The 27827-nt window shown below is 38.8% G+C and overlaps 1 protein-coding gene across 9 annotated transcripts in view; it reads left to right on the top strand.

Moving 5' to 3' along the window:
* Nmdar2 (glutamate ionotropic receptor NMDA type subunit 2) overlaps window positions 1-27827 on the top strand; it is a 232921-nt gene that overhangs the window by 183127 nt on the left and 21967 nt on the right. For 5 of the 9 annotated variants that reach the window (XM_033484377.2, XM_033484380.2, XM_033484376.2 and 2 more), the window contains 4 exons: window positions 9687-9916; window positions 22006-22156; window positions 25180-25366; window positions 27440-27549. In XM_033484377.2, the coding sequence (XP_033340268.2) occupies window positions 9687-9916; window positions 22006-22156; window positions 25180-25366; window positions 27440-27549 (678 nt within the window). Of the gene's footprint in view, window positions 1-9686; window positions 9917-22005; window positions 22157-25179; window positions 25367-27439; window positions 27580-27827 lie in introns of all 9 variants that reach the window. The other 4 variants (XM_033484375.2, XM_033484378.2, XM_033484374.2 and 1 more) reach the window with 1 other exon arrangement.

Below are 27827 nucleotides of genomic sequence, written 5' to 3'. Positions count from 1 at the left end.
AAACGATCGTGTTAGTGAAAATGAATACATCCACCTCGTTATAGTTTCCATTATTCGCACCATTCTTCTCATCGGTAAACCGATGCACGCGTGAGCAGAATAATTTGCAAAATTCAGATCATCGTAGCATTTGATCGTATAATCGTAAATTTATTCCATGCGTACTAAACGTCGATTAGAGGATGTAGCAAAACTTTATCTCAGTTTGAACTAAACAATCCGTTATAAATAATCGAGACAAATAACGTACATTATTTTTCAAACCAGATTTTTCATATCGAATCGTTCGGTATTTAGCATGAAAGCATAAAATTAGAACGACAAATGTTTAAAGTATGAAACCAAAGATAAGATTTGAAGTAAACAATTTCAATAAAAAATGTTTAGAAATTTCTAATAATTCAATTTTAATTTTAATTTTAATTGTAATTTTTAGACATACAATTTTAATTTTAATTGTTAGAAACTCGTGTTCCCCAAGTTGAAGTATTTCGTTATATTGAAAAAACGATCTAATAGGCAATATTCCCCCGAAATTAAAACCGCGATTAAACTCTCAATAGTTTGGCATTCAACAATTAGAGAATATATTTCGTGCTCGTGAAAATGACCGCTAACTTTCCAACACCGCTCAACGATCACAGATCTATTTGCCGATTCCGATCTCGTTTTCACAGATCCATTTGTCTTGCGGACAATTCGCACTCGAGTTGCCAATTCAAGCGATCTTCAATTATGTCGGTATTCGTCGAAAGTCGCCAATGGTATTGCATTACGAGAGGAATTTACTCGCTACAGTGGAGACGTGTTTCCGCTTCGTCGGAAGAAATAATTAAACGGCACGAAGGAAGCTCTTGACTCCATTACGATCAAACCAGACGGGGATCGATAAATACAATCGAAAAAAAACCTCGAAGTAGTACGAAACGTGTGCTATACAGAAACAGTTACACAATTGAACCGGAAAATGAGCGCGCGACGCCGTGCTGCTAGGAAAATAACTTGTTTATCTCTATTTCATATGATTACCATTTTTTAGTTGCGTTGCCACGGTCTCACGTAAAACGAAGTTTATTGCGATCGACTAATTAACATACTGCATGCACGATCAACACAGCTTAGGTAAATATTCGGGTTGTTTATTTGAAAACTTTACATCCCAATATCTCAAAAACAACACTTTTTGCAACAATAACATCATTCATAACCTACATATACTAAATCGCCCTGTTTTTTTTACATTTCAACCGAATCTCCTTAATACTTTTAGTCGTCTGTTTATCAATTGGGTCGTTGATTTTGCCATTTCTGTCATTTCTATAATTTCGAATACCAGGATTGGTTCACGTACGCTCCAATAAACTTAAACCCACGCTACAATTCGGAGTTTCTCATTTCCGTCATTCAACGTCACAAACTGATAATTTTCTAATCCCACAAGACATTGCAATACGAATGATCGTTTCACTGCAATTTAATCGACTTGTATTACACATTTTGCCTCGATCGGTAAAACGATACAGTTGCATTTCGACATATTCGTATACCTGCGTAAATTAGAACGACAATGATATATCGGCAGGTCTAGTTTGATATCGACTGACACATATCTACGATAACATTTTCCGGAATAACTAGCGAGTGGATAAACGATCGCTCGAATAATCGATTGTTCGGATAAACAATGTATACTCGATCCTGTCTCCGAAAATTGCTGGCAAATAAAACTTTCATCGATTTCTCTCGGCCGTGAAATTCAACGACTATCGAGCCTTCTAAATCAATTGTTTATTAGCACCTGGAATCGGTTTACCGTGCCGACGCTGAATGCCGAACGGTAGCAGGCCCTTGATCGTTCTAACTAATAGCGTCATTCACATCCCAAACCGCTCGTATCAGGCGCGGTTATTCGCGTTCGCTGGATATTCACCGAGCAGCTTTCGACTTCCAATTTCATCGTCCGTCGATTTCCAATCAACGCCGGGCTGTCCAGGAATCGAGATTTTATTCCTCCGGCTGCGCCTCGGGGCCGAGGCCAGCTGACCCCGAAACTCCAGCTGAAAATTCGTGGCCGTCGGAGGCATTTACAGTACGGCGAAAGCAGGTGTCAATTATAGAACGGGACTACTAGATTATCATCGATTTTATTACAATTAAGAGTGCTATGTATATTCGAATAAACGTTTCTTTTTACAGCCGATCGTTGTATACAGGATGAGTGCGATCGAATTTATAAAGTACAACGTTCAACGCGTTTTTTTATTGTATTATTTGTGCTAGTCTACATCAAGAATCGGTCGCAATAGAGACGGTGTTTCAAAATGGTAATTTTATCTTAACGTCCGATGGAACGCGATTAATTAAATCTGGAATGAGATTTCTTGCCATTCCATCGGCAGGCTATTTAGGGGCTGTCGATAACCGCGCGAAATTATTACCCCGCACGGAACAATCCGACGATGATGTTGGGTCACCGTGTTCCATATAATCGCGTCTTCGGGAATTGGCAGCGCCGACCGTGAAACGCAATCTTCAATTTCATATATGAAACACTGAAAGGCTCTCTTCGGTGGGGACGAATCAGAATCGAGGTTGTAACGAGCCTCGACGACCGGGGAAATTGGTCCTGTGTGACGTCAGCAAGATGAACCGAGGGATCGTTGTTTTTCGAAAGAAAAATTTGTGCCCGATTCCGAGTCTCTGTCGATCCGTTTATTGCAACGGCATCGCGAAGACACGGTGCGCGATGGAAAGATTGCACACCTGAGAATTCTGTTATGTCGCATATTTACGTTAATTTATTATTATTATTATTATTATTAACAATTTATTATTAATTAATCGTTATTAATCATTAATAGATGAATTACTAGGGACATTTTAAATAATGCAGCGTGCATATAGGGGACGCAATTACAATACAGTTTTTACATTCATCGTTTTTCAGGTCGTAATCAACTTTTTTCAAATAAAACTGATCCTTTTGCAAGTCATACTCCTCGCTTTACTCAATTCATACAGAAGGTTATGTCAGTGTTATGTCGGCAGGGTTGTACGATTGTCTCCAGAGAACTATCTATACACTTTTAATTTGATTGTGTTGTATCAAATGTTTATATATATATAAAATAAACCTTTTATAATGATAATGTTTTACAAACGAATAAAATGTGTGTCATGCGAATAATTTAAAATTAATCCTACAAAATGTTCTCTGCTTTCGTAAAACACTGCCGAAAACCGATATTTGCGAAATTTCATTTCGAAATTAACGATAAAATCCGGACAGTTTTATCGAAAAACAATGACGAGTGGCAAGTGGCAGAAAGTTGTCGGCATTCCGAGTGGATTTCAATCCGGAAATCCATACATCAATCCGTAATTCCGAAAAACGAAAACGCTTGGTAAACTGATTTGCCACGCTCGAAAACAAAGCGTATCGGAGTAAATGCAATATGGTGCTTCAAGATTGAATAAACAAAGTTTGATTGTGCCCGATTCAAGCCTTATTCCAGCAAAGTTTTGCTGGGGTTACGTCAATCGTGCTTTTCCGGCTTTCGAATGCGTAATTCAATTTTTCCATCGAAATGCACAGGTGAAGCTTGTTAAACGAAACCTTGTCGAAACACGCGCGGAAATCGCGTAATAATATTTCTGAGACCCGATCAATTTTTTACGCGTTCAACTTTTCCAATCGAAGTTGTTAGAAATGTGATAGAGGATGAATGTTCCTCGTCGCAATAGAAGTTTCGATCGAAAACTTGAAAACACTTCCGTCGAATTTAGTTTTCATTCGCAAACACAGATATATCATTGAAATCATCAATGAAAACCGTCGTATGTTGCTCTTGAAGAATTTCTTGAATCGACTACTTTTGAAATCGAGGTTCTACGGAAAATTTTGATTTTACATGTTCCATTGATCTTTGTAATGGTTCACCAATGTTATTTAAATTCGTTTGCTTATATACATTACGCAATGGTATTTGTTTCGTAATGAACGACGGAATGGTAAAATTCGCTAAACGAGATAGAAGAAATCGTTACGGAGAGGAAATCCAATTAAGACACAGACACAATACGTCCGAGAACTTCTATTAAGTTTCCAAGTTAATGAAACAAAGGGGATCGCAAACAAGTATCGATGGGAAGGTGAGTATCAATTGGTATTGCAAGACGATTGTTTAAATGAATACCGAATATCGGGAGCAAATCAGTTAGTAACAGTTACGATAATCTAATTGTGTAAACTGTAAACCTATTCCAAATTCCTTGCTAATTTTGAAAGTTTATTGAATTTTTAAAGAACGAGAGAGCTTTCAATTATAGAAAAAACTCATTAAACCACTTTTAACAAGTTATAGTAGTTAATCATTAATCAGATTACTTTCTGCTCTCCTGTGATCTAGAATAATTAGCCAAGTAATTTTTGTTAATCCGCACATTTTTACTTGCATTTTTCTCTATAGCCTCGTTATAAGTATTGTTTCGCATATATAAACCAGGAACATCTGCTAAATAGTGATACGGAAAAACAACTTTCGAATTAATATGCAAAGCGTCTATTTTTGCGACGACTGTAGCAAAAGTCGAGAAGCGATTACATAGAAAATAATTTGTATTCAGAATTATTGAACGATGTCCTCCAATCCTTTTGGTAAAAATAATGTTAAATAGAAACGATTATAAAAGGAGTCTTCGGACACCTTGGTTAGAAATAGTGTTAATACAATTACAAACCCGATCAAACTCGTTTCACCCAAGGTAATTATAGTTTAGCAAGTTCAAAATTGATTATCGGTACAGACGACTTACACTCCACTGACGGATCATCGAGATTATAGCATGTCAACTCTGCATGATCCGCGACCGCGAGCAAAATAGTAATCCGCGGCGCCAGTGTAGCAGACAATTAATCAATCATTGAAAACAGATCGTGCTAGACCGCGTGGAATCGGTATTAACCGTTCGAACTGGCATTCTCGTGGGCACGTAAAGGGCCTCCCATGCCATACGCGTTATGTGCCCCTATTAGAGATAGGTACGCGAACACACGTACGTCGAAATCCAGCACGGTCAGAGAACGTAGGCGCATAATTCGAAGTGCGTGACCGACTCGTGCACGGATCGCCCGCTAATTAAGGAAATTGTTGGCATTACGTTGGCGCGAACGGATGTTGTCTCCTGGCAACCAGACTTCGAAGCATCTGGAATCGGTTCCGCTCGCAGAAAATTCATTTCCGTTACTCTCGCCCCTTTTTGATTAGACCGTGGATCCTAATGGAAAATAAAAATTGTCTGTAGCAATTACAAGACGTATCGTAGAAACCAAACGCAATCTTGTTTCTCTCTTAAATCATTTTAATAAGCTGCAATGAAATACTTTACATTTTTTGTTTAAATTTGTCTATTTTATAAACGCATGAAATATTTATCTCTACAAATACAGTGACTGTCGCTTAAAATTGTCCATCTAGGAATTCAGCCGATTTTCACTTATAGAACGTGATAATTGTACGAAATGTAGTTCAATACCTCTTTATTTAATATATGTAGTACAACAGAGTGAAACGAAGCTTTCGATAATTATTAGCAAATTAAATAAAATTTGTCGCTACGTACGCAACTAGCCCATCGGTAAAAATCGTGCAGTACATATTTTCAATACACGAAGCTTATATTAATATTTTATACGATATCCGTGTGCATTTTCAGCACATTGTAGTCACCGCGAGGAATCGATTCGATTAAATTTTCGCCAAATTGGGATGATTGGGACGAACGGTTGTTACTAACCGTAAGAAAAGACAACCTTGGAACGATGCAACAATAGAATCAAACGTTTCCGAGACGAGCGTCCAAACAGTTTCGATTCGGACCAAAACGGCAATGGGAATGCGAGAGAGACTCGGGTTAATCGTAGTTATCGCTGTTTCAGCGATAATCGAATCGTCTAACAAGGCTGTATGCAAAGTCATCGTAAGCCCTGTCCTCCGTGTCGTTAAGTATTTAGTGGAGCGCTTCCGGTAGCCGCCGATGCAACTTGCGACACTTGGCAGCGTTCCAATCGGGTGAATGTCTCTCATAATCGTTCCGGGAACGCTCTAGAGAGTACATTGTCTCTAATCTGCAAAACTTCCGGAGTAACTTCCCAGGGAAGACTGACTCGGCTGGATGGATTTGGTCCCCGAGCGACGTTTTATGACGCTGAGTTGAGCGGACAACTGTAGTTGCAAGGGAAGAAGTCGAAACCACGGGTAAACAGGCCGAAACTAAGCTTTCGCGTCGAGAATTTCTGCGATAGAGTTTCGCGAAGTTCGTCGCTTTATTGCGATCGGAGAATAATTGCGGCTCTGTCGCGCTTTCTTTCGAGCTATCCAACTTTCTTCCGACTTGCGAATCAAATAAAAGATGATCCACGCACAGTCAGACTGAACATAATTTTTGTACATCACGTAAAATAAGTATCCGGCATTTGTAAATAAAAGGCAAACTATTTAATTGTTCATCGAACTATGTTTCATCCGAGGCGATACACGCACGCCAACGATTTACATTTCGGTTGAGAACAAGCAAAACACAAAAAGAAGTATGCTATTGTATTATATTCGAGTGATTAAAATTGGGTATTCGGTTGATTAAAGTTATATGGAAGTGATTAAAATTGTTACAGAAAAATATTAACAAAATTATTATGCCTCCGTATTGTAAATGGCGCGCGCGGTTGATTCTAGCAACAAAGATACAGTGCCAAGGAGATTTGCTTCTTGTATAAGACACGTTTCCATATCGAGCCATTCAACGTGTCACATAATAATCGAGCTCGAGAAACAACTCGAACTGTCGACACAGTTGGGAGAAGAAGTTTCTCGCTGTCCATGTAAGCTAGAATATACCGTAGTATCTCTATTATAGTAATAAACTATCTAACAAGCTGTAACACCGCCACCTAATGTATGACTGCTAATGGATCATAATTAACGGCGGTTTCCTAACGAGATAGCGCGATACACGAGAGTTTCCAAGTTCTATGCAGTAAATGAACGTAACATTTCTGCCAGATACGATGACGTTGAAACGATAAAAAGCAAGTACGCTCAACTAAATAGCCTGTCGCAGCGATTTAAACGGGACTGGACGTAATTCTCACCCTGCCTGCGGTTGAAGAAAAATTATATGTCAAATTGTTAAACTATTATGCCATCCGAAACCGTGGATTTACACGAAAACATCATCTGCCACAATTTCAAAGAATGTAATAATAACGAAATATAATTTGCATACTTGTCACAGATAAAAAATCATGAAAACAAATTCGATAGACTTAAAACGATAAAATAACAAAGAAATACTACCGATACGACGAAGCGTTGGTTGTGACAATTTTCGTGAATACATATAACGTAAATTCATCGAATAAGCGGATATTAGAGCAAAAATTAGCGTCGTACCGGACTTTTTAAATTTCTTGCTCGTTCTACGTTTATCGATTAGAGACATTTACCAGAAAGACGTTTCTAACGAACCTGGAAATTGATCGGAGTCATTATTTACGCCTGTAGATACCAGCTAGTTCTGATAACAAGATGAAGCAGCACGTATTTACATGCAACGCGGTTCGTTAACGCCGTTTCCACGATAACGAAGATCATGATTAAGGAGCGGCTCATTAATTTTTCTTTCATTAGATCCTGTTACGTAAGCGAATTTCACGAATGAGACGATAGTGCGATCTACCGGAAGAAAAATGTTCATTATCCTTAACTTAGCAGCGTAACCGGCGAGATTCGGTGGAAACTTTTCACATTTCTTTATAACGAAATTCATTTTGCAAGCTGAAATTTCGTCGTAAACTATTCCTCTTACACAACATTGTAAAAACAGCTGCTATCAGCAGGCAGTAGAAGTCTCGCCTTCGTTCCGACGAGCGTGTATATAAAATAAAATAGAATTGGCCAGTAAAACGACCGTAAACTTGTATTCGGTGCCCTCTGAATTCGCATCGTGATTCCCGAATGGTATCATAATAAAATGGAAATGCTTCACTCGCGACAGCTAACCGGTTAAAAAGAGAAATCTAAGCGAAAGATGAAACTTCTTATAATCTACCACATTTATTCTTTCCTCGCACAACGCTGCTATACGATACAAATTCTATTCTAACGGAGAACAGAGAAGTTCGCCGTTGGTGATAAGAACGGTAAATTTAACAGCTTCTCGGTTCCGAAAACGTCATAATAATTCACGGTATTTCTAGCGATTACGAATAGAACAGAGCGTTCCTCCTGCGAGGTGTTGCAATGAAACTCGTAAAAACGGTTGACGGCATTAATCATCGTGCAACTACGCGACTGATTCTCCGCACCGTGGACGTGTCTCAACATTTCCTCGGCAGCTCGGTAAGCTACTTGACGGGAAACATTATTTACAGGTATCGCGTACCTACTTCCTAATACTCGCAGCCGTTCCGTTGCTACAGTATTGCCATTAATCTCGCTCCCACTGCCGGTAAAGGCAACTTTCTGTAAATCTGATGTCGCGCGTTGTCATCTGTAACGCTTACGACAATTCCGACAAGCTTTCAATAAATACGGTGCGTCGCGGAGTACGTCATTGGCAGTCTAATTACATTACGCACTGATACACGTGAAAGGAGCCTAACGAAATACGTTTTAAAAATCAAAGCACGATGAAATTAATTTGATTGTTATCTATATTCGATCTGTAAAACATTGACCATCAATTAAATCTATTTATCGTCAATGCCAAATACTCAATACTTAACTAAGTATTTTTATATTAATTAAGTAAGTTATTAGTTGATATAATTATGTAAATTGTGTAATTATATATATATATATATATATATATATATATATAATTATGTAAACGGTATAATTATTTCTATAATTATGTAAACTGCGTAATTATATCTATAATTATGTGAACTACGTAATTATATGTACAATTATGTAAATATACGTTGACGATTGAAAATACACATGTTTTATATGTAAAATCTAGTCTGCACTTACCCCATTTCACCTGAATTAAATCAGACTTATTACTTCGTAGACACGCCTACATGTTCTGGATGCAGATGTCTCGATGCGTCACGCATCGGCCATGATAAAGTGTTCTGCGCGAAGAAATTAGTGGCCTGCATTCATTGTCACTCTTTGTTTCCGTCGTGTCAGGGGCGAATGAAAAATTGCAAGCCGCCTTCGTACGACGCGCGACGTTGACGACGACTGTACGAACGAGTTCGAGTCAGTCGAGGGGAGCGCGAATGAATTTACATCGGCAACACATACCAACCGTATCTGTATCGAATTCCAATATTCGAATGTCGGACGATCGCGCGCGAGAGACACCCCTTTCCCCGCCTATTACATATTCGAAATGCCAACGAAGTTTTACCGGACTGCCATTTTCACTCCTGAACGCCCGCAATCTTCTCCACTTTGTTCCGCGAGCCGAGCAATTTCGTTCGAAATTTTCAATCGCTTTATCTGGTATTGCTTCACCGCAATATACGGTGCTCTCAAAGACGGATTTCGGTAGGATACAATTCACAAGGTCCTCCGAGGAGCTGTGAAATAAATCTGGGATATTATATATCGTGGATATTGAAAAAAAATTTTTTGGATCATATGGATCATTTTTTGTTTGGTTTCTGTCAACAGATCGGTGTCTGGAAATCCTGGGAGAAAGAAGGTCTTGACATCAAGGACATCGTGTGGCCCGGAAACACTCATACACCTCCTCAAGGAGTTCCGGAAAAGTTCAATTTAAAAATAACCTTCCTGGAGGAGCCGCCGTACATCAATCTAGCACCGCCAGACCCTGTCACTGGAAAATGTTTGGTAGATCGTGGTGTCCACTGTCAAATAGCCAAGGCATCCGATCTTATCGAGTAAGTAGACAAATCTTTATTTTTTCGTTCTCCGTTTCTTGTTAAGGTTTCAACATGTTGATATTCTACAGGTTGTCTTGTTTAAGCGAGTACAGCAGGATATCTCAAAAGTTATAGTTATTAAAAAAAAAAAAATTCCTACCCAAGTTGTTTAGTAAAGATGTATCATATTAAATACTCTTTGAACCTTCTTGCATTTTCCAGATGTTAACCTTTGGTACACCGAATACGTTAACATGAAAATTTATTTTTGGAAAAATAATTCCGTCACCTATACAGGGTGAACAAAATAACTTGATAACTTGATGAATATTTTACTTGTTTTTGATAATATGCAAAGAAGTCGGAGTAAAACACTTTTATCTTGAAAAGATAGATATTGTAATAGAAAGAACATTTTTCTCGAGATCGTACGAAGATCATGGTATTATAGGTTAATGGATAGGTCTTAACCCCAGCTATTACGTTATAACGACAAAAATATATAATCTCGTTTAAGAAAACATCGATGGAATTAATGTCGTGATTTTGGAATTTGCACCTTCAAATCAAACCATGTTTCCATTTGATACATTTCCATACTATACAAATCAAGTTATATCGTTTATCCGATAAATATATGTGATTTTTACCATGCTCCACTTCAGGTGATGTTAATGATGCATATTTAAATTCATTCGAGCAGCGTTGCTACACACGCGTCTGACTAATTCTAATTTTCGATCGTAGTTTACACTTTTATTGCATGGTTGACACAATAAATACTTCCTTCGTTATTTTCATGAATGACGAAATTGGGATAGACTTGGGATAGAGCAAATATTTCCTACGCCCACATATGTATGTGTGACACGGCAGTCATAGCGTTAAAGGACCGAATAAACTACCTCCATTTTATCGAATGTTCGCGGTCGTCGAGCCAGCACGACGACGGCGCGGTCAACGTGTTGAAATGGATCGAGACATTCTGACCATCCTATATTTCACACGACGGACAGCGCACCGTCGTGTTTGCGTGTCAGGTAGTCGGTAATTCATTTGCTGGCTACGCGGTAACAGCGTTAGTCCGGCTGGTTGGACGTTTAACTGATTTCGTCAAGAATGAACGACGTCAATTTCATCCGAAGTTGCGATCGCGGCGCGTTCTCCGAGGGTGCGGGAGAAGGAAGGAAAGAAGGGGGCGAGCTCTGAAAGGTGACTCAACCCTGTGACGTGATTTTGGTAGAAATTTGGTAGATAAAACGATGATATTCTTTTTATGTTAAAGCTTAAATATTACGGAATAAAGGAAGAGTAGAGACGATACGATCCAACTGTACATGGTGTTGGATAAATCACAATTTGAAATATTTCAAGTTCGACATAAATTTTCAAGGTTAAAAAATATTCACGCTACATTCTTTCTAAAAGGATAGTTGCTTTATCTCGATTCTATAAAAAGTTCTTTGATTGTGTCACAACTTTGTTGCTTCGCCCCACTGTGCGTCGCCAAGGAAAGAAACAGATGGGGAAAGACGGGAAACGGTTGGCAGGTGGGCGAGATCTCGCCTCGATGAAGCAGCGGCCTGGAAAGAATAACGTATAATAGCTGGGACTCGCACGCTGCTGTCCGAAATTGAATTCTCCTCGTGGAATTCCGCGACGGAAACTATGAACTAGCGCCTTGTAGGTAAATTATGCTCGCGGCGCGGCGGCGATGCGGTACCCTAACTCGGTTCCGCACATCCATTTACGTGCTTCCGTTTTCACTGTCTCGAGCTGCGAGCCCGGAAAACTCTGATTAGCGGTAACGGCCCTCCGCAGCAGATCATGGCTACGCTCCGCGAATATGTAACGCGGATGAGTCGAAATTCGCCGTCGCTGTTGGACTTCGCGAGTCTCTGGTCACGCGCCGCCTTCGCCAGCTGCCTCCCTTGGACGAAAATCGTATTAGGATGATGCCGTGGATGCCTCGCGGAATAATTCTCGAGCCCAACTTTACGAGAAGTTGCCGGCGAAGTGGTCCGGAACAGACCTGGGTAAAAATATTTGAAGAACTATTGGAAATAGTTAATGAAACACTCTTGTTTGTACGAAATAATATTTCAATTATATCAGAGGACGCCCGATAAATGTAGACGAATAGCGTTGCCCTGGCACGAGACGGATTTTTTTAACGGCGGCTTCCGAGGTTCCCAAACTCTGGTCATCCGAATTGCAAAACTTCGTACTTGCTACCAGCCCGCCAAACGGTCGTATGCAAAATAGTTGCGCAATTAGCCACGCCCAATTTCCCTGAAATTTTGCACGTTAGTTGCTCTCCATGGCTATGTTTGCAAGGATCGAGTCTAGAGAAAGAGTAAATCGAAATACGGATTGTACAAAGTTTACCAAGACTGTGCAACTTTTGAAAACGGATGTGCAGTAGAAACTCGGTTATCCGAACTGATCAAGGAAACATGGGAATTGGGATAATGGAAAAGTTACTTGGTTATAGTGCTAGATTCTTCTTTACCGGCTTTCGCGCAATACATGCGGTAGAACTCTACTTGTCTGAACTCCATTTATTGGAACGTAATTATTGACAATGCGCGATGTAGCAAACTTCTACCGAACTCCTATTATCTGAACTACCGTCGAGCGTTACTCCATTTATGTGAACACCTATTGTTATTGGTAGAATTTGTTGTGGATTAGGAAAACTCGAGCGGACATATAGCGGCCCATAAAAGTGTTCGTACAACTTTTAAAACAACTTTTAATTTTGCTATTACTTGGTACGAAAGAAAAATAAAAAACTGTCGTTTCTTTTTACCTTTTTATCGATCGAGCTCGCCTCTCATTGGACAGTTTTTCATTTTTTCGTTGAGAATTCGTAAGTAAATCCGCGGATCGCATTTGCGCTAAGGAAGAAGTTATTTCCAATGATTTCGGGCACCCCTCATTTCCCGTTCCATCGTTATTTTACGTCTGCATTACATGAAAACAAGACTAAATGCGAAGAGAAGGTTGATAAATCTACGTGCAATCTTATTTATACGTTACTCCGATATTCTCCTTCCATATTAAATTACCAAGAGAATTTGATCAAATACCGAACAATTTTACGCGACACATTCCCAACGAGAACACAGTCACAGTCTCAGTCTCTCCGTCTTCGGTTGAAAACACGATTAGCGACAAATGGGCAAATTACTTGAACGACGCGAATAGTAGGACCAGATGGAATCCAATTGGCGAAGTTGTCGATATAGACAAAGAATCAGCTGCAACGGGGAACGTGCTGCTCGGATTAATTAGAAACTCGAAAGATCGTAAACATCGACGACTAAAACAGTGACGCTCGAGTAATTGCCTAACAACGGTAGGTCTGCAGAAATTGAAATTCCTCCGGGTAAGAATGTGCTTTGCCTGCGTGACGAGATAAGATTCATGGTAAGGATTGAAAGCGAATCAATTTTCTACCAGTCGCATACGACGAATATTCTCTTTTTCGGTCACCCCACTAATTATCGTGACATTATCGATTGTCAAACCATTGCTCGGATTAACTAAAACACATTCGATAAATTATAAATATTTACAAGCCAATAATCGTAGACGCGTCTATGTTAGACCAGACTTCTGTAAGCGAAGGAAAGTTAATGACCTGAAACTTGCTAGATTGCACCACGTGATGGTGACATCTTAATTTATATTCAAATTGAAATGAGATTGCATCGCCGTTCTAAATGTATTCTTCATTTTCAAATTTTTTCACGTCTGGTTCTCATTTAATCCTCGCACTGATTGTACCGGGATCCATCCCCCCACCCACCCCCCTCCAACGCCCATTCACAAGAAAATAGCACAGCCGTAGAATGTTTTTTCTCCTTTGACGTGTAATTTTGCCCTTGTCATCAGATCTGGAAAGAGGATCGCACCATTCCGCGAGGAAGACAGACAATTATAGAAAGTGGAAAGGTGGTGGAAAATTCGCAGCCGTTGCAGAGATTACTTCGGTCATGCTGTAATTAAAAATTCCGCTTGTCTAGGCCAGTATACCTTTGCAAGATCGTGCAAAGACGAAGAAAAATGGCCGCGCCGCACCGTGCTGCGGAAAATTGAGACTTTGTTTGAACGCGAATTGCCAAGTTGGCTATTATAAAGAGAGCGATGGAATCGCGCCCCAAAGCCGTAATTGAAAATGTTACAATAGAGGCAACCGGAAGCTTGGAAATTGCTCAAGTTGTACTATATTACGAATTTGCTGTAACTTTAACCCACATTCGATTCAAAAGCGATTTCCACGATCGTAAATTCCCGTTGTAAGTACGTTCTCCAACGAATTTGTCATGGTGCCTCAGAGTCACCAATCCAGTGCAAAGGTTTAAAAGTGAACACACATCGACGCATCGACCAATCTTCCTTGAAAGGTCTGTAGGAATATGTACACGTTAAAGCGTTCCGATCCGAGTGGTTACTTCTGAAAATTCAGTCCGAATTAGATGGGACCGCGGGAAAGGCACGAACGCGATGAAAAATTTGCCATTGACGAAAGATAAACGAGGCGATCAACCAACGGAAAAAGCGGTCGGAGATCTATGATCCGGTACTTAGATCCTGGCATTCGTTTCCGCGACACGTTCCCGCCGTCCCTCCATCTCGAGGATTAGCATGAGCTAGAAATTGTCGGGGATAATCGGACGGTGGTGCCGCGAATTCAAGCTTCGCTCTGTGTAAACGGTGTATAGTCCTCTCAGCGGCACTCTCTCGCGTATAGAGTTCACAGATTATGCGGACGCGAACACCGTGGCCAGGATTAAAACCTTACCGGAACCACTCGTCGCTATGGAAATGAACGTAATGCCGGGCAATGATATTGGCACTCGACTTACTCGTTTTCCGCAAAGTTTCCGACGAATGTCTATTAAGGACGTAGGTGAGAAGTGAACGAATAATGCGAATTAACTCGTCGTCTCTGGATAATAGTTTTAAATTTTCTCCTCCGCTGCGACTGGAAACCGTATTATAAGAATCGCAATTCGTACACCATGTTCTCGGTGTACCGTTTTACAAGGGGTGCATAATGAAACCATCGGTAACTCTAAACGTCGCTACGACAGAACCACATGTCTGTTACGAGGAGAACATCGTACATCGATCAATTCTCCGCGCCAAGTTTCCATCGAAGACGGCGATGGTCGTGTTGCAATTTGTAAACGTCAACGTCTTTCGCAGATTCGTCGAGACCGTTCATTCAATAATTACCTTTCGTATTTCTTATTTCGTTGTCATGCATTTCAATTCTTCCTCGGCACAATATGAAGTTGTCAAGCTTCGAAAGTAAATAGCCTATTGTGTTACCGATGGATATTGAGTGAAAATACGATCTTGCAGAAATGTTCTTCCGCTATCGTTTTCCCGATAACACCGGCACTTCAATTACAATATCACGGCAATCTTTTAAGGAAAAGTAAACTCCGACGGTGTTGAATCATTGAAAGCGAAGAAATATCGGCCTCGTATTCAACGATACTCCAGCATATTATATTCTTCGGATTGTACAGAGTTCAGCGTTAATAGCATCGCTACTGTGTCCGACAGTCGCGCAGACTTAAAAAGGAGTTACGGATTAAAAGAGTACTTAGAGAATCTGTAGCGGATCTTCATCGAAAGTACGCTTCATCCACTATCTTCCGAGCATCGAGCTCTTCGGATTTACAAAATGGCAGAATATTATAGAACCTGAAACTACCGTTATGAGCTTTCGCTAATCACGTGCTTACGTGCTACGTGTCTTACATTATTTATGGCTTTTTCTAGTATAAAATTAGAGAACATCGTTTTCTTGATTAGAACTCGATATCTCACTTTCAAGTATATCGGATCGATTGTTAATTTTATTTCTCTCATGGTAATATCAGTTTTTCGTTAAAGAGCAATAATTATGTGACACTCTGTACATTTTAGCACTCGACTACGATTCGTTCCATAAGATGGCAAATGGCGAGAGTAATTTCCATTGACAAGCGCAAGAAAGTCGTGACGCTTACGACAGTAAACTTCAGAAATCGATGTTTAAAAGACGGAAAACTCTTTCCCTAATTTGGCCCCGTTGTCAGAGGCGATTTACACTGATACGCCACGCGCCGGGACATCGAGCGGAAAGCAATCGAGAGGAGGCGTCGAAACTACGCAAACACTTCCGTGATATCCAGGAGCAATATCCTTTGGAGTTGCTAAAGTTTCGGGCGTTCGTTGGGAAACGTTCTCGACACGGTTTCAATTCACAAACTTTTCTTTGGCTTTTTAACGAAAACGTTTGAGTAGCTTATGAAAGGCGGGTCGCGAGTTTAACTCCCCGCCACAGTTTCCGTGTACTTCAAATTAAAAGAGCCAGAATTACTAGGTTTTTCACTTAACTTTAAAGTACTTGCGATCTCGAGAGCAGCCTCTATCCAAACGAGAACGAGAACCTGTTATTGTTCAAAGATTCATAATGACGTGTTGCAACTAAATTATAGAAAGATATTTCATTTTTTTTCACGCGACAAAACGCTCGTTCAAACAATAAATTGTCCGAAACAATCGTACAGTTTGTCACAAACATAGTGTCTTATGGTTATCCATAAAAATCGCTCAAACGTGATTTTTTCTTTTCAAAGATATCAATTTTGTCTTACAGTAAAATCTGGTATCTGTTTTTCAATTATAAACATACGGAGCTTTTATTAATTAGCGTAACTATAATAACAACGTAAACTTTATTATAATAACTGTATCACACACCAAACTGTAGATTATTATGCAAAATGAGAATTGTGTAATTTAATTGCAAGAAACATAAGTCTGATGGAAAAGTCGTCCATTCGTTGATCCTGTCATTTCTTTTTAAATGCATAAAATCATGAAACATAATCATGAATGACACATTGACAGAAGAGAAGCAAATATCTTTATATTTCAAACAGAACTGCATAGTTTTTAACACCGCAACTGAAACTTCTAATTAGATACAACAATTCAAGATGCATTTTGAAAGAAGAAGATAAAATAACTCTCGAAGCATTTGCGATAAGACTTATGAAACAACCCAAGAGTAAATAAAATCCTGAAGACACACAGAAGAGTACTCTCTAGTTTTATAAAAATAGTCAGAGTATACGGGTTACTGTAACCTTCGCGGAGGTAGCCTTCGGAAGCGCGATCATTGCTGAAGATCTGGAATCATTTGTAAACCTCTCGGTGTGCTGTGTACGAACCTAATGGACCAAACAAGTGGTACGTACAGTCTCGCCAAGAATCCGCACGACTCGCTGTGGGATAAAAATTGATTTCAAAGCGGATAGCGCGGCACTGGAACGGCAGAGAAACTGGAAGAGGAAGTAACTGGTGGTTAGCTACTTGTAGGAGCAGGTAGCTCGGGATGCGGTCGATGATGCGGAATGCGCAGGCAAGAAGCGGGTACTACGAGAAACCATAAAGGACTTCCTATACCTGTGAAATGGAAAAGGGATATCGTACTGGAAGTTTTTTCCCGATATCAGAGTATTAAGAGCACGTTCGACCGAGATTTCCTCGCGTTATCATTCAGACCTCCTACCTATCTGCCAACAATGTTACTCGAACGAATCGTGTTCAGAAAATTGAATATACAATAGACTATAGCAACGAAGCCAATTTTATGCTTCTTATTTTCAAGAAACTAACATGCAGAACAAATTGTGTTTAATAACATTTATTTTCTGCAGAAACAAGACCGATGAGGAAAGGATAATCTGAAATTGAATAAATTCTGTAAATTTTATGTTGTATTTTATGTTGTTTGCTTTTGTAACAAAAAATGCTGCGCAACTTATCGATCAACTGAGAGATCAAAAAATGAGATCAACCAGATCTAGGATAATCCTCACGTTTCCATTATGAATCTGGATTCTCCTCGATTCTTTTGCTACGCGATGCTCGCATCAAACGTGTCGAAAAGTGGTTACTTCTCCTTTTCCCTCGAGCAAGTCTTTTTTTCGCTTTCTCCTCGTTCCATTCTAATCGATTTTTCGAGCACTCCGCTCCGACCATCGCGTCGTCAACTATTTTATTCAAGAAGCGCTTTTGTGAAATAGAATCTTGTACTCGAGACACGCACTCGAAATGCCATGAATTATTCAAGATAACATTTAATGTACCAAGTGTTAGATACCACATTACGGTAATTCGTCTCCATGAATATTCAGTTCGATCTGCGAATGAATAAAACAATTGTAGGTTGAATTTTTCAGGGAACATGTGCAGTATTCAAATCTTTTGAAACTGGACAAAATATTATTTCAAAAATACTCTCTAAATTATCGCTGTATTTTATTTTCGGTTTGTAAGTATATTTTTTTAAAGAAATTTATACTCTAGCTTCGAACGGACTCGAGCATCGTCGGAGCGATAATCAATTATAAAAATGACACGGAACGTGAAAATTTTAAAACAATTTTTACGACGCATCTTGCCAATACTGTACCTAGGGAAATGATCGCCACAACGATCGATTTTATAGCCCGTAGTTCATGGCATCTTTATAGCGAACGCTCGTCGGGCAGTCTATACTTTCCATGCTTGTCCTGTGCATTTTGTTAGATTTAACGTCTACAACACCCGCTTCTGAATGAACTTTTTTCCGTTCGCAGAAAACAGTCTTTATCGGAGATATGTAATGCGCGTGAACCGATGCTGAAATAGTCCATAAACGTTAACCTAGATACAGCCAGCCATTAAATGTAACGAAAGACTGCTTTCTTATCTAGCCTAACAAAATTATCTCGTTTACAGCTCGAGGTGTCTTTAGTCGTCGGAGGAAGTTGTACCTAGCTGTAATGTTGCACCAATAACACGGTGCAAGAAGGAGAACTGGACCGACTTCGTCCCTACTCCTGTGATATCTTAAAGGTTTACTTCTAATATAATCGGCTAGGTGCTCTAACGATACTTCCGTAGTATCGGAGAGAGTTTCTATTATGTGCGCGTGTATGCGGTACCCACTACAGTAACAATACCATTTATACCAGTTCATAGTTCTCTTGTAAAATATACACGAATATAAATGTTAATATCTCGTCAATTAACCTAGACTCGATTTTATACGTTGCATACGTTACATTCGTTCACAATTTTTTACAAGATGAATATTATATTTATATTATATTTACCCAACCAAATCAGAGCGTTTTTTTCATAATTTAACCAAATCATAGTTCCTTGTAGATTCTCTTCATTTTCTCCGAATAATGCCAATCGTTAACAGACTATAAACATCGTCACATTTCTAAGATCTTAATTCTACAAATTGTAGAACAGAATCTGTTCGAAGCCAGAGTGTCGTATTCAACTTCGCAAGGGCTTTGTAGATTTCTAACACGCGCGCGATCTCAAATTGCATCAAATCTGTTAGAATCCAGTGTAATCTCATTATACTTACCAGGTCTACTCGCACTATCTAGCAGATCTCTTCGGGTTAAGTTACACGTTAATGGATTTCTTGAGAGTTAGCAAAATCCTCGCATTCTCACACCTTATCTTCGTTAAATCTGATCAGATTTTCCGTAATCCCATAAAACTTCAATAAACTACCATTCAAGCTCGCCAAATTTCAACCGATTTATCCGAACCTCCACACAAGCGGATTTTAGCTAATTTCGGGCTTGGGAACCCGTGTAAGTCGATTAGAGTTTCCTGCGATTATCTCGAATCTAACAAGATTTCTCGCAGATTCTTATACACTTTTTTCAACTTATAACTAACTATGTATTTCATATACTTAACGATCTAATATAATCTTTAAAATCTAAACGATCGACCAAATATCTATACTATGTTCACAAACAAAAGTGTCTCTCAAGCAGTATATTTTTCAACTGCTCGTCGATACTCGCGTTTATTAACTATGTATTTTGAAGACATAATCTTCCAAGTTCCTTTATCTTCGGGGAACAATGGCGAACAACCTAGCACGAGAAACAATTGCCACGAAATAGTACGTATAACGATGATAAAATCTCTTTGTTCCTAAAGTGGAAACTCTATGGCAAACTGCCAACAGAGAAAAGGGTAATGGCTCTTCGCGTACCGTGATATAAAACTATAGAACGTGTGTATGTATTTATTCTTCTTTGTACACTGAAAGAAATAATGTTGGAATTTAAATAGACGAGTGAAATCACCTATAAAATTATCTTAACTCCGATACTACACCTCACCGTATCGAATCGATTTAATATTAAAGTGTTGTTAATATTGAGCACTGTTCTAAATTAATATTATAATTACACTCATATTAGTTAGTAGTTTATCTTAGTTAATATATTTTTGTAATAAAGAGAATGTAGCACGATTACATTGAATAATTTTTTGTAAAACCAGAAATTTATTGAATTTAATTGTCGGAAACTGAATAATTAAGTGGCAATTCGAATAAAGGGTGAAAATGACCCGATCACCCGTCGAAGGGTTAAAACAGATTTTCAAAAGTCAACAAACCCTATGGCGGTTTATGGACGGGACTGTACAGCTTGACGTAACTTTTCAAGCATGATTGTGTAGGATTGACTGAGTTTCCCTAGAACATAACAATTTATCGCACGTAAGAAAGCAGGCACGTCGGAGGTTGAACAATCGTCGCGAATGTTGTAAAATTTTATGGCGCGAGAAGAAAGAGCATGATCGATACAAGCAGGAACTTAATGTATACGTACCGTATATACTTGCATCGACTTCCTACCTTCCTGTCACCGAGTCCTCTCCACATAGGTACCAATATCCTTATGTAACGCAAGATTTTACGATCGAGTGGCTGCGAAAGTCGTGAAATATACGTTGACGTGGTTAAATATTTTTCAGTAAGCTGCAAAATGAATCGATATTTTCTCATACATTTCTCGCATCGATGTTTAAATCCTTGAACGAACGATCGTTTAGTGATCGAAAAGGTAGCGTATACAAAGATCCTTTATATATAATATAACCTAACTATTCCTGTTAATTGACCAATGGAATTATACATAAACTATTAATTATTCTGCAGATAATTAATATGTGTAGACACTTCGTAATTACATAATTACAGGAACATTAAAATTTATCTGTGCGACATTCCTATTCAAATGAATTATTTATATGAATTATCATTTGTTCAGATGTGACGCAATCCTAGAATTTCTTGTTTATGCAACCGACGAAACACAAGTCACGAATCTACACGCATCACCGGTTGACGCAGGGCTGAATTAGATCCAGTGGGTGTTATTGCGATGTCCGGCAAGCAATATCCTTGCCTGTCGCTAAACCGTGACGCAATAATGCTGTAGGTGTTCGCTGCTTCTTTCTTCGTCCAGAATTTAAGGCCCAATCATCAAGGCCCATACCTCTACAAATTTATTTGGTCATTATGTCTGCTATGCTTCAACGATTAGAATACATTTGAACTGTGCACGATGAGCCATAATATCAGAGTTGGGCAGTAATTGACTATTTCGTGATCACTTTTGTAATCGATTACGAAAATATCGTAATATAATCGTTGCTAGAATGTTATGATATTAAATAGTTAAGTTATATCAAGAGCGAATACAATTCCGAAATAAAAAATATAGGTTTATCATAAAAAACAAAAACAAAAACAAAGTGATCTTGAAATAACCTTGAGAACGCCCACCCATTAAAAAACTAGCAGTGCCATATGTTTGATTTTATCGTCGAAGCTCCGTCGTCTCAATGAATTCAAGCGTAAAATGTTTGGCAAAACAGTTTCAAGAGTATAATACTTTCAAGGAGTACAATAATGTATCGACTTTTCGACTCTTTCGCGAACGGTAATTCTCCCGTAAGAGATCGGAAACCAAGAATCGCCTTTACCGGCAACGAATCGATCACGGTTACGATACAACACGACCGAAATGGAATTTGGCCATTATTTCTGTCTCAACCATTCTCGTAAATATCTTGGCGAACGTCTGCAACAGGATTAAAAAGTTCGCAATCAATTGCGCTGGTAAGATGGGTTCGGGTACAATCTCGGGCGTGTCGAAGCAGCGCGATACAACATTCCCGAAGAAGCTCGCAATGACGTTAGATCGGTCGTTTTTCAGCATAGATATTTCAACGGCGCAGAAGAACGAAAGCTTGTTCCAGTGCTGCAGCGGGTTCTGCATTGACCTGCTTCAGAAGTTGTCCGAAGAAATCGGGTTCACCTACGAACTCTTTAGGGTGGAAGATGCCAAGTGGGGTACGCTGGAGAAAGTAAGTTCGAACAAATTTCCCGTCGTTACAGTTTCACTGACCACGTCATTTTACAAGAGTTCCCCGAGCGTTACGGTGACTTTATAACGAGTCCTTGACATATTGTAGTACTCGCTAAGTCGACTACACCAGCAACCTCTCTCGGTATTCGACAATTACTTGACAAGGTATCGATCCCCGTCCGCTCCTCGTTTTTCCACCTTAATTTACCTCTTAACCCGTTTACCGTTTATAACGGAACATTTCGACATACCAGAATGACAAATACAATGGGCGTTCCCAGTGTACATTCCAATGGATCTTGTCGAGAAAAGGGCTAAACGTTTCCTTCGGGGTTATGCCATGATCGTGTCGAGGTTAGAATTAAAGTTCAAACTACGTCTGCGGACTTCGTAACTTACTCTCTTTCTGTTCGCGATGTTTTCAATCTCAATTTCCGCACGTAGCATTTGAACAATATTTCATATGCTTCCCTCGTGTGAGGTAGCTGTTACCATTTCGATTTCCGAGAGAAATGTAAATGGAAAAGTGAGAGAAAATATGTTCGATACGTCAAAAAAGATTGCATCGCATAGACCAAAAAATTCTGCTCTAAAAAGGCATATACTCGCATCGTCAGATCTGCTTCACACTTACATTTAACTGCATCGCTTACATTTATGTACTACTTTATAAACTAGTGAAAATTGTTTTATGTGTTTACGTTATTTTCAGGTTTTTGCAAAACCTGTACAACATTAGATGAGAAAATTGATCTTAAATTAGGTTAGTTGAATCAGTTTAATATGGTAAAATTTTCTATTAGCTTCTATATGACGAGCAATTGAAATTGATGATCATCGCACACAGTGACTTACACTATACAATACCTACCCAGAATTTTTAATTCTTCGATTAATCATCGGCGACTAAAGAATGATACTTATATAATATACTTATATTATATAATTTTTCAACATTATATAATTTCATTACATTTGTCTGTCTTATTCTTTAACACCAACCTTTTTCACCTCCTCGAAAATATCGAATCTTCAGTTCGAATATGTTTATTACAGCCACTTTTTGACCGTTTCCACGAATTGTCCTGCACAATATACCAACGTATTGTTAACGACACAACTATCGGTTGTCATTGCTATTGGCATTTATTTGAAAGTATAAAATATCTAAAAGTTCTTATATTCGCATTAAAATATAAATACATACATACGTGGCTCAAAAATACTATTAAAAACTGATTGACGACACAGCGTAACATTTCGGGAGCTCTGCATGGTAGAATAATCAACGTCGCGACGAGCTAATGAAAATTAGATCGATATTTCGAAATCGAAATGTCTTCCATTTCGAAATGAAGTGCACTATCTCATAAAATGTCATAACGCGACGTAATAGGAAGGTAGTCTGTTATTTTTTCTACTCAATCACATAAGTCCTTGTGTTTATACGTTTTGAGCTCCCAATCTCGGTCAGACAAACATTACGGTGTGCCACGTTTCTACGATCACGCAAAGCAAACATCATGAATCGGTGGGAATGGAATCGTGTGTACGATTTCCACTTTCCAAGACATTTTCTTGATATTCCTACCGGTGGAACCTTATTAGAAGCAGCAGAATCGAATTGCTACCACAAAATGTGAAGCAGTTATGTGTCTTATAATGTGAAAACATGTATGACCGTTTAAAATATTTACATTTAAATATTTTAAATACTTGCAATTAAATATATAAAACATTTACAATATTTAAGATACGAAAACGTTTCCTGAACGAAGTTTTACAGTTTTTCAGTAAAAAATGTGCAAAAGTCGCATTTATCAATCGATAGATAAACGAAGATGAATAAGTCCATTTCTAGCATGTCGAAGACATTTTCAAAAGCGTGGAACAAAGTTAATCGAACGTATGATCGTTTCCGGTAAAACCAATGGGAGGCTCCGATCCTTTTAACAGCCGGGATTAATTTCAATAACCGTGAAAATGGGCTGGAAATGTCTTGGAAGTAGGAGCATTGCTACACGCGCCACCGGGCAATCCCGTTTAATCCAACCTTTTAGGTTTTAATGCTGCGAAGCAATATCGATGGAACAGCGATATAGATGAATCACGCGTAATTGCGCCGGTGTCCATTAACGGTACACTGGAATTTGCATCGAGAATAGAGCTCCGTGGTGTACGGCGATAGAACGCCGTTACAGCGTCAGCGAATATGCTCTGGCTTATGCGTCTACATGTATATCCGCGTGCAAATTACGGTAACTTCATAAACTTACGTGTCGAAAAAAAAAAGAAATTCCGTTGCCAAAGGACAAAGTAATTCATCCGCATGCATCAATAATTGCACGGGTATATGCAGTGTTTGAACGTTCGCACCAGCGAAACCAACCTCGTGAAACTAAAAATCGAGAAAATTAACGATGTTGCAGAACTAAAGAATTTGAAAATTTACAAGCAAACAAGATTTACACGGTGATGATACAGAACTTGATATCGGAAATAAAAGTCTTTCCAGAAATTAATTTCTAGGTTACGTATTTTTTAGTACAAACTTCAAATTGTTATTTAAAATGTAAGATTCCTTTCATTGTAACACAATTATCGATATTTCTTAACGTTCATTATTACGTTTGTACATTTGAGAAGATTGAGTTCAACGGCACGAAGTATTGAAGTAGGATACATCTTACAAACATGTTATCTCAATTAATATAAACAAAATGTTTGCAAATATTCTTGTACAGAAATCTGGAAAATAAACTAATGTCTTACGTAAATATAAGTAATCGAATAACTGTTTGCTTGATAATACGCTTTATGTAAAATGGGAAAGTAAACATTTAAAATTAAATTAGAAAACATATTTAAAATACGTAATGTTCTATGTAGACAATTATGCAGTTATCAAAAATGTCCCTTGTCGAACGGTTAAAATAGAATAGTAACTTATAAACTCTCGTAACAATATTCGTATTTTATCACGCAATACTTTGTAATGTAATCTATTCTTACCATCGATAGGAGAATGGAAAATGGAACGGTCTAATAGCGGACCTTGTCAATCGGAAGACGGATATGGTGATGACGAGTCTTATGATTAATTCCGAAAGGGAAGCTGTCGTTGACTTTACTGTACCGTACATGGAGACCGGGATCGCTATCGCGGTTAGCAAGAGGACCGGTATAATATCCCCTACTGCCTTTCTTGGTAAGTGTACGCACGAGGACAATTTATTAACTATTTGCTCGTATCGATTAATCAATGTTTCAGTTTAAGAAAACATTACACGACGATGAGTTATTTTAGACTTATAATGGCTCACGAAACCATTCAAACGTGTCGTCCTTTTGTATATTTTTTTTTTACCAATATGTCATGTGCGATATAGCTCCACGGACGAATTATCAGAGTGGACCGGACACCATACGGTGTTTCCTATTACATGTTTGTGAAATACCGACGTCGCTAAAAACCAGAGATTTTCTCGCTCCCCATGCCAAAATAGAACAGTCGGTTAGCGAACAATAGTCCTCGCGCGAGAACAAGGCATCTTTGTGTTTATATTTCCCCTCTTGCTAGCTGCTCCACTGCACTCGGTATACGTCGAGTAATTATTGCGAACCACAGCTATGCATCCCGCGGTAAATGAGATGTCTTCGGTCAATGATAGATCCTCGGAGGATAGGGATGATCAGCTGATGGGTTGTGGCGCTGAATCCATGGTCAATTCCCATAGTAGACCTAATATAGATTTACCGTGGTTAGTATGGAATACAAAGGGGTGAAAAGCAAAATAGGGAACCCAATATCAGTACAGGAATGCCAAGCTAACCCACGCACGAGTGCGAACCTCGTACCAGGACACGAGTGCCGAGCTAAACTGCGCACAGGTGCGATTTTTGTGAAATTAGAATGAAGATAAATCGAATCGGACTAAACGAGACAAACGAACAAGAAACGAAATCTAAAACACTTAACTTAAGAATCCAAACAACGCCTCGGGTGCCTCGGGGACGCTACCCCGATACCAATTCACGGGCCTCTCTCGCGAGCAAGCCCCTGTGGAAACACCGACCGAAAGAATACCAATTATTAATCGGAAAACTTAAAATTGAGAACGGAACTTCGGAGCAATTACTCCGAAAACAAAATGATGAAACGCGATGGCATAGCTGGAAATAAGTTTAATAAGTTTACCATTCGTATTACCCATCGTTGAGATTTCTCCGTTCGATGATAATTATGTTTAAGTAATACATTCGTATTCGGATCAAAATTAATTTACCTCAATCTACAATTTTATATTTTGGATTATATTTTTGGGGAACGGAATTGCGCAAACAGGGTAAACTTTACGTATCGATCGTCGTTTAAAAGTTGAAATTCGATAAATGAAAATTCACTAACCTTGATATAGAAAATATTCTATCGATCAATTTATTATTTCTAGTCGTTTAATAATAGTTATAACAATTTCTTTTCCAAACGACTGTCTGGTTTAAAATTCAATGTTTAAACAAACATAGCCGACCGAACTCGAGGTACAGAAAAATGTTTCAAGCACAAATATTTCAAAAAACTGCTTCGGTAAATCACCTTTGTTGCACACAGATTTCGAAGTTTGCAAAGCTCCTAGCTTCGGAGATTTAAAAGTGCCGTTTGAATATACGAGCCGCACGAATTTGTGGCTTCCGAAGCATAAAACGTGCCATAAAGTATATGTAATACTCGCTTCTCGCTAACTAGGGAAAGCTCTCAACTGTCCGACTTCGATTTTAACGAGCTTCCGTACAATGGTAGAATGTAAGCCCTCGATGATGCCTATGAAACATTAGGCGTAGGTACTCGATTGTTTCAGAAATACAATCGATTAAAGTTGCATACCTCTTGATATAGCATGCGACACGGAAATGGTAATGGGGTTTTTTAAGCCCCACTTTTGGAGGACAAAATAATACATTAGGTGTCGAGTCTACTCCTAAACTTCGTCCGTGGTGTCGGTGATATGATACTTAAACCACCTATCGGTCGAAAATCTTATTAATTAGCTGTAATTCTTGTGACCGTTCGCGTGACGATCATCTCCGTCAACACCTTATTCAGAGCCCTATATTTAACCATATATTTAACAATTTGTCTTAAAACACAAAATTTAACAATTATTTGAGGTATGCGTAAATCTCATAGCTCTCCATTGAATGTATAATAGTGGGAAAGTATAATAAAAAAAAAGAACAGCAATCAAAAGTAACGAAATAATTACAAAATTGTAACTTTCAGAACCGTTCGACACTGCATCATGGATGCTAGTCGGCATCGTCGCCATCCACGCAGCCACTATAATGATACTCTTCTTCGAATGGCTGTCACCGTCTGGTTTCAACATGAAGGTAAACCCTTCAGGCGCTGCGCAGAGACTGGTATTATTAATTTCGCTTCTTACTACTTGTGTATGGTGTTTTTCCACCTACGAGCACCGATTCCTCATTCAGCAAATTACTCACTGGACAACGTCGTTAATCTTAATGACACTTTACCTTCCGACACTGTAACGAAGAAGAAATTAATTATCAAAGGACAGCGTTCGGTTCTATTAACTGTTATGCACATATTAACGTTGGCTGCATTATTTCGTTGTTTCTGTTTCGAAAGTAACATTTCGTTTTAT

Source organism: Megalopta genalis, chromosome 13 (genome assembly GCF_051020955.1).
Source record: "Megalopta genalis isolate 19385.01 chromosome 13, iyMegGena1_principal, whole genome shotgun sequence".
Taxonomy (NCBI): domain Eukaryota; kingdom Metazoa; phylum Arthropoda; class Insecta; order Hymenoptera; family Halictidae; genus Megalopta; species Megalopta genalis.
Note: the sequence above shows the minus strand (reverse complement) of the source record. Positions and strands in the feature narration are given on the sequence as shown.